General features: G+C 43.8%; 1 protein-coding gene across 5 annotated transcripts in view; it reads left to right on the top strand.

Moving 5' to 3' along the window:
• The window catches only part of rad51b (RAD51 paralog B), a 568881-nt gene that overhangs the window by 333193 nt on the left and 226924 nt on the right, over window positions 1–8764 (top strand). For all 5 annotated transcript variants that reach the window (XM_043698230.1, XM_043698228.1, XM_043698226.1 and 2 more), the window contains exon 8: window positions 4737–4821. In XM_043698230.1, the coding sequence (XP_043554165.1) occupies window positions 4737–4821 (85 nt within the window). The remainder of the gene's footprint in view (window positions 1–4736; window positions 4822–8764) is intronic.

Here is an 8764-nt window from a genome sequence, read left to right as displayed (position 1 = left end):
TTCCAAAATGGACAACCTTACACTTGGCAGGGTTGAACTCCATCTGCCACTCCTCAGCCCTGCTCTGCATCATATCTAAGTCCCTTTGCAGCCAACAACAGCCCTGCTCACTATCCACAACTCCACCAATCTTTGTATCATCTGCAAATTTACTGACCCACCCTTTGACTCCCTCATCCAAGTCATTAATAAAAATTACGAACAGCAGAGGACCCAGGACTGATCCCTGCGGAACTCCACTTGTAGCTGGGCTCCAGGCTGAATATTTACCATCTACCACCACTCTCTGACTTCGACCGGTTAGCCAGTTTTCTATCCAATTGACCAAATTTCCCTCTATCCCATGCCTCCTGACTTTCCGCATAAACCTACCATGGGGAACCTTATCAAATGCCTTACTAAAATCCATGTGACCTATGCCTTCCTTTCTAAACTCCAGTCGCATCTCTCCAGTTCTAGCAACTTGAATATCTCAATAATCCACCAATGCCAGTTAGTTTCAGCTGTCTAGTGCATAATCTTTGAAATTCCTTCTTAACTCCTCAACCTCTCTGTCTCTAGCCTGCTTTAAGATCCTCAGAATCCCTACAGGCCATTCAGCCCATTGGGTCCACGCCAACCCTCTGAACAGCATCTCGCCCAGACCCACCCTATCCCTGCAAACCATGGCTAATCCACCTAACCTACACATACCAGGACACTATGGGCAACTTAGCATGGTCAAGCCACCTAACCTGCACAGCTTTGGACTGTGGAAAGAAACCAAAGCAGCCGGAGGGTACCACGTAGACACGGGGAGAATATGCAAACCCCACACAGACAGTGACTCAAAGGTAGAATTAAACCCAGTTTCTAGTGGTAAGAGGCAACAGTGCTCATTACTGAGCCATTGTGCTGCCTCTTTCGTAAGCTCTACTTTTTTTTAATCAAATGATCACTTATTCTAATATAATCTTAAAGGCACTGTGTCAAATGTTTGACTGATAATGACTTCTGAGAAGTCTTACCATGTTAAAGCTGTGTTATAAATGCAAGTTGTTGTTGAATTGAATTTATTGTCGTGTGTACCAAGGCACAGTGAATAGCTTTGTCTTGCGAGCAGTACAGGCAGATCATAGAGTTAAGTAGCATTGATAGAAAATAAGGTGGCTCGGTGGTTAGCACTGCTGCCTCACAGCACTAGGGACCCGGGTTCGATTCCAGCCTTGGGTGACTGACTGTGTGGAGTTTGCACATTCTCCCCGTGTCTGCGTGGGTTTCCTCCGGGTGCTCCAGTTTCCTCCCACAGTCACAAAGATGTGCAGGTCGGGTGAATTGGCCATGCTAAATTGCCCGTAGTGTTAGGTGCATTAGTCAGAGGGAAATGAGTCTGGGTGGGTTACTCTTCAGAGGGTCAGTGTGGACTTGTTGGGCCGAAGGGCCTGTTTCCACACTGTAGGGAATCTAATCTAATCTAATAGGTAATTGTTTTTAATAGCAGACGTTTAAAATGATTTTGTGTGAAATAAATTAGTCAGTCTCAGCCCATATCCGGTTGGATACAAGTCCACCAGGATGGAATTTTCTCCAAATTATCATCCCGCTCAGGTCATGGTATGCTTTTTGAGAGAGGTGGCCTTTATATCTGGAGGGCGGGAGTATAAGAATGCAGAAATTATGCTATAGCACTGAGAACAGATCAGGACATTATACCTTAGGAGAGATATGTTGGCCTTGGAGGATTACAGCATAGAATAGAGGTTTGGAACACACTTCCACAAGATGCAGTGGATGCGGAATCTGTGATAGATAAGTTTTTGTTAAGCAAAGGTATTAAGGGATATGGGTCAAAATCATTAGGGTTGAGGGTTACACCTACCATGATTTCATTGAAAGCAGACAGACCAGGCTCAAGGGACTGAGTGGCTTACTTCTGTTCCTATGTTTGATTTGCATTTGAATGTTGAAGCATTTTGGTGACAGAATATAGAGAAATGTTTACTCAGTATTGAGTAAAAATGAAATCTTTTGGATGCTGGAAATCTGAAATGAGGAGAGTGCTGGAGGAACTCAGCAGGTCTGGCAACATCAATCAAGAAACAGCATTAATGTTTCGAGTCCAGGGTGACTGTTTTTTGGAGCTGAAAGGTGTTGAAAAACTTTTCTTCTCTACCTTTGACAGAGGCATGGCCAAATGCAAAAGACCTCGGTGTTGTTAATGGTGGGTAAAGAGAAAAGGAGATGTAAAATTCGTATAAAGTAAGGTATGAAAAGAAGAGAATGGGTTCCCTCCAGGCTCTTACACCCAGGCAGAATTTCTGTTCCGCTTAGTCAGAGATTGCCAGCACAGAAAAGGCCCTTCAGCTCACCAATTCCACGCCAGTCAAAAACAACTGCCGAATTATTCCAATCCCATTTTTTGGAATTTGGCACATAGCCTTGGCATCACAAGTACACATCTAAATGTTTGTGAGGGTTTCTGCCTCTCCCATCCTTAGAAGCAGTGAGTTCCAGATTCCCACCACCCTCTGATGTCATAGAGATGTACAACATGGAAGCAGACCCTTCAGTCCAACCCGTCCATGCCGACCAGATATCCCAACCCAATCCAGTCCCACCTGCCAGCACCCATCCCATATCCCTCCAAACCCTTCCTATTCATATACCCACCCAAATGCCAACTTCACATCTTATTCTCACATCCAAATCATTTATATAAATGATGAAAAATAGTGGGTCCAGCACCGATCCTTGTGGCACTCCACTGGTCACAGGCCTCCAGTCTGAAAAACATCCCTCCACCACCACCCTCTGTCTTCTACCTTTGAGCCAGTTCTGTATCCAAATGGCTAGTTCTCCCTGTATCTCGTGAGATCTAACCTTGCTAATCAGTCTCCCATAGGGAACCTTGTTGAACGCCTTACTGAAGTCCATATAGATCACATCTACCGCTCTGCCCTCATCAATCCTCTTTGTTAGTTCTTCAAAAAACTCCGTCTTTCCTCATGTCTCCTCTGAACCTTCTGCCCTTTACCTTAAATCTATGCCCCTGGTCTTTCCAGAAAGTGGAAAGGTTTCTTCCTGTCTACCTTATCTCATAATTTTACAGGTAGTTCAAGCCCATCTACTGCATTCGCTGCTCACAATGTGGTCTCCTTTATGTTGGCAGGACAAAATGCAGACTGGGTGACCACTTTGTGGAGCATCTCGACTCTGTCTGTAGGAATGATCCCGACGTCCCAGTTGCTTGTCATTTCAGTAAATCACCTGGCTGTCATACTGATATATCTGTTCTGGGCCTGTTGCAATGTTCCAACAAAGCACAACAGAAGTTTGAAGAAAAACATCCCACTTTTCTGTTTAGTTTCTTTACTGCCTCGAGGTCTCAAAATTGAATTCTATAATTTCAAAAACTGACCGCATTATGTCTGTTCTCCATTTTTCTTATCCTCCAGCACATGCCACTCAGGTTTGTCTTGTTTGTGTCCTGTTTACTTTGCTCTTGGTAGAGACAACCCTCCATCCATTTTATCTCTCTCTTTCCGTTTCTCCATAACAAAACAGCACCTTTGTCTTTTGCACTGGATCTCTGCTTCTGTCAAAGTATAAAGCAGGCATTTTCTAACAACTTTCAGTTCTGAAGAAGTGTCATACCAGACTCAAAACGTTAATTCTGATTCCCTCTGAACAGGTACTGCCAAACCTGCTAGGTTTCTCCAGCATACTCTGTGTTAGTACTTAATACCTGATGCAGTGAAGAAGGGAAAGCTTTACTGTTGAGTCTAACCTATAATGTTATAATGGACCTAGGCAGCAGAAGTGGAGATTTACTTTGCATTTGCCCTGTCCATTATCTGGCCTTCAAGCACTATTGGTATAGATGGAGTTTTACATTGTGTCTAATCTGTGGTGTATCTGCCCTGGGACTGTTTAATGGGACAGTGTAGAGGAATCTTTACTCTGTATCAAATCCTAGGCTGTATCTGCCCTGGGAGTATTTGATGGAGACTAGGAAGAGGGAGCTATAGCGAGTTTTGAGAAGATTTGTAGCTCAGGTTGAGGTTCTGGATGTAGGTTTGCTCACTGTGCTGCAAGGTTCATTTCCAGACGTTTTATCACCCTACTAGGCAAGATCTTCAGTGGACCTCCAGGCGAAGCCTCCCAGAGGGAGCTATACTTGGCATTTGCCCTGTGCTGCACCAAATCTGGGAGTCTGGGTACTGACTCTGGATGTTATATTTAATGGAGGCGGCAGTGGTCTTACCCGCTGGCTACATTTAACGGTGAAGCAGTGGGTCCTCCTCAAGAGTGGAGGTCCTGCTCGCCAAGAGCTGCTGGCCAATCAGAGGCCAGCAATTCTTTGAACAGCCTCACAATCGAGAAGGAGGTGGCTACTGCTACCAATGCTAGGCCAGAGATAGGTGATGCAGGATGGTGATCACACCATAGGCGCTATAGACTAGGGAATTTGCAGCATAGCTAGGGGGTCTAGCACCTGTGCCAAGTTAGTGCCAACAACTGGAAGAGCCCCTTGAGCAGACATTGCCACTCTAAAAGTTTAAGTTGGCATCCATGGCCATCCCAACTTTGAAGATGAGCAAAGGATGGGGTTCTCACCTGTCTCATTAAATGCCCCTCACCACCACACTTGCCAATGAGAAAGGGTGCCAAATTCCTTCCAGTGCTCCTGAAAGGAAAGATGCTTCTGAGGAAGATGTGAAGGCGCCTTGCTGTAACTCTCCTTTCCCTCTCTGCAGGTCGTCCTAACGAACCAGATCACAACAAGGCTGAGTCAAAACTTTGTGCCAAGCTCGAGCGCAAGTCGTTCCTCCCTGCCTGAAGGTAATGGTCTTTTTCATTAACAAACTACAACAGCCTGTCGTCATTTTCAATCAGTTGTATCAAGGCTCTAACTGTTTATATTGAAATAAAAAGAAAATTTGAATTTATCTAGGGCCCTTCATAAACTTAGGATATTCCAAAGCTCTTCCTGGTCAGTGAAGTAGTTTTGACACGTTGTCACTGTTGTCATGTAGGAAACACACTGGCTAATTTACACACAGCAAGGTCTTACAAACAATAATGTGGTAATGACCAATGGTTTAGCTGCTTCAGTGATGTAGGTTGGCTGTTAATATAACTAAGTTATAGAGCAAATGGAGGAGAACTGTGCCCTCTCCTCTTCAATAACATCATGCACCCACTTCAGAGGGCAGTCTCTCCCACAAGGTGACATCCTGAATAGTGCAGCACTCCCTCAGTTCTAGGATTGACGTGTTGGACTGGGTGCACAAAGTTAAAAACCGCACAACACCAGGTTTATTTGGAAGCACTAGCTTTTGGAGTGCTACCAGGTGAGGGAGCAGCACTCCGAAAGCTATGTAGTTCCAAATACACCTGTCGGGCTATAACCTGGTTTTGTGTGATGATTTACCTGAGCTCGAGGATTGTCAGCCTAGATCATGTAGTCAAATCTTGTAGAGAAAAAATTGATTCAAGTGTGCAAAAAAGGCTTATGTGTGATTGTGATTGTGCATATGTAAATGCAAAAGACCCCTATAGAGAACATATATAAAATAACTTATAATACACTTGCACATGTTGTGCAGTGGGTCCTTTAGCTTTTTTGTTCTGCTGATCCAGGCTATCATTTTCTAAGAGATGCTGGGGATCAGAGCTGAAAAATGTGTTGCAAGGGATGAATGCAGATTTCTCCAGCTTCCTCATTTCCCCTCCCCCCACCTTTTCTCAGTCCCAATCCTCAGACTCAGCACCGCCTTCTTGACCTGCAATCTTCTTCCCGACCTCTCCGCCCCCCACCCCCTCTCCGGCCTATCACCCTCACCTTAACCTCCTTCCACCTATCGCATTCCCAACGCCCCTCCCCCAAGTCCCTCCTCCCTACCTTTTATCTTAGCCTGCTTGGCACATCCTCCTCATTCCTGAAGAAGGGCTTATTCCCAAAACGTCGATTCTCCTTCTCCTTTGATGCTGCCTGACCTGCTGCGCTTTTCCAGCAATACATTTTTCAGCTATGATCATTTTTTCCAAATTAATTCCACTTGCAATACTTTGTTGGGAAAGGAACCTCAAAAGAGAGAGACTGTATTTGTTTTTCACCTCCACCCATATTTTCTCTTACTACCACTGAAAGTTAGTGAACAGGAAAAGAGAATAATTCAAAATGCCAATGGATTGTAGGCCTTTATCTTAATAATAACAAGGAATAAGTAATGTTACAGCTGTTTGGGGGGGGGGGCAAGGTAGCCATACCTGGTGAACTGCATTCAATTCTGGACATCTCATCTCAAAAAGGATGTGTTGCCCAGGGAGGATATGAGTTACAGTGGACTTGTAAAGGATTACGTCATGAGGACTGATTGCTTAAAGCCCACGTTTTTATTTTCCTGAATATAGAAGATTAAGAGATGATTAAATTAAGCTGTTTACAGGAATTGAAGGATTTTTGAGAATTAGGATCAAAAGAAGCTATTTCCTCTCGTGTGTGATCCCAAAACAAAGGTTTATAAACTTAAAATTGGAGTCATTCAGGTGTGATATCAGGAAGCACTTACTAACACAAAAGGGAGGGGAAATTTGGAACTCTCTCCAGAAATCTCTCTCTCAGGGGCAAGGTGAAAATTTCAGAACTAAAATGGGTAGACTTTTGTAGTAAATGTATTAGCATTATTTATTGGATAAATAGATATATCTAAGATACAAGTCAAACTGTTGAGAAATTGAATGGCAAAAAGATTCAAGAAGACAACCTCCCCCTGTTCCTATGTTCCTTGCCTGTAGTCTCTGTCTTCCGTTAAGGTATGCTTCCATGCACATCAGCCACGGTGAGTGCCTCATTTGTTCACTGCATTTGGCATTGCAATTGAGTCTGATTCCTCACCAACCACTGCCTACTGTTAAACCTTCAACAGAAGTTACAGCGCGATGACTGTGACTGATACATTCCTGTCTAACGCAGGCAAGCTGAATTAATTGTGATATCTCGACTTTCTTCTCCTTAGCTACACGTGCAGGGACTGGATGTTGAACTTGTCAACCCATCTGTACAGTTTAACTATTTACTTTCATAAAAAGCAGTTTTATCAAAATAGATAAAACAACATTATCCAGTTGTGCTCCCCTGAAAATTCTATCTCTGCCTGCACCACCATGAGCATGTGACGCTTTCTGCTTTGTCCCCCATATCATTTGGCAGGTAGCATTGTTACCACCGATTCAAATGTCCGTGGGTTAAGGTCCGATTTTGAAGGTTTGCATGCAAAATCTAGACTGACAGAACCAGTGCAGTACTGAAGTGATGCTTCACTGTTAGAAGTGTCATTTTTCAGGTAAGATGTTAAACCAGTGCCAGCTCTCAAGTTGGATGCTCAAGGCTGCAAAACATTACTTAAAGAAATTCAAGAGAGTTCTCCTTGAGCTTTTGAGCAATATTTATTCTTCAACCAAGGTCACTACAGATTATCTGATAATTTATCATATTGTTATTGTGTTATGTTGCTGTAGAAAAGTTGTCTGCCATGTTTCCTACCCTTCAGAGACTATCCTTCACAAATATTAATTGACTAAAAAATTGGTTTAAAGTGATCTGAGCACATGAGCAGACAAGGTATGACTGCAATTTCTTGAGGGCGGCGCGGTGGCACAGTGGTTAGCACTGTTGCCTCACAGCGCCAGAGACCTGGGTTCAATTCCCGCTTCAGGCGACTGACTGTGTGGAGTTTGCACATTCTCCCCGTGCCTGCGTGGGTTTCCTCCGGGTGCTCCGGTTTCCTCCCACAGTCCAAAAATGTGCAGGTTAGGTGAATTGGCCATGCTAAATTGCCCGTAGTGTTAGGTGCAGGGGTAAATGTAGGGGAATGGGTCTGGGTGGGTTGCGCTTCGGCGGGTTGGTGTGGACTTGTTGGGCCGAAGGGCCTGTTTCCACACTGTAAGTAATCTAATCTAATCTAAGTAATCTAAAAAAAGAGAGTTTTATAACCTTGTGTGTTCCTGCTGTGTGTACTTGGCTTCCAAAGCTGATGAATTATTTTACCTGTTTGCATAAAAAGGCACACAAATATAGGCCTTAGGCTGGTTACATTAGACAGGCCGTGCTCATGAGACACTTCTCAGTTTGTATTGACTTGATGTGTTGGTGAGAGATTTATGGGCACCCAGAGTTTTACAGGAGAAGACTCTTGTTGAATTACCTGCTTGCACTTTATTGTTTCATTTCAGAAAGTTTCTTCATTCATTTCACTCCTGTCCAGTGCTGTACAACTATGTGTATATCATTGCTAGCTCCTGTACTTAGAAACACAGCATCGTGGAGGGTTTATGGCACAAAATGATACAATTTAGCCTATCATGTCTTCTTTAGCCAGGAAACAGCCACCCAACCTAATCATAGGGACAGAAGCAAGGCCATTCTGTTCATTGAGTCTGCCCCATCATTATAAATCATGGCCGATCATCTCCTCAATGCCATTATCCCACTTTATCTCTATACCCCTCGATATCATTAGTGCTCAAAAACCGATCAATTTCTGTCCTCACCCTGCTCGATGATTGAGCTTTCACAGATCTCAAAGTGAATAAATTTTCCTCATCTCAAACTTAGATGGCCTGTGTTTAATGCTGACATCATACATTCTATCGATATCCATGCACATGCCCTCAGTGAATCCTTAGATCACTTTTCATTCTTAGAAATTCTAGAGACTCTCGACCCCAGTTTCCCCAATCTCCCCTCATAAGACAATCCTGCCTTTGCGGGGATTAATCT

The sequence above is a fragment of the Chiloscyllium plagiosum genome, chromosome 10, assembly GCF_004010195.1.
Source record: "Chiloscyllium plagiosum isolate BGI_BamShark_2017 chromosome 10, ASM401019v2, whole genome shotgun sequence".
Taxonomy (NCBI): Eukaryota; Metazoa; Chordata; class Chondrichthyes; order Orectolobiformes; family Hemiscylliidae; genus Chiloscyllium; species Chiloscyllium plagiosum.
The sequence above is the reverse complement of the archived record's forward strand: the minus strand, read 5'-3'. Positions and strand labels throughout refer to the sequence as shown.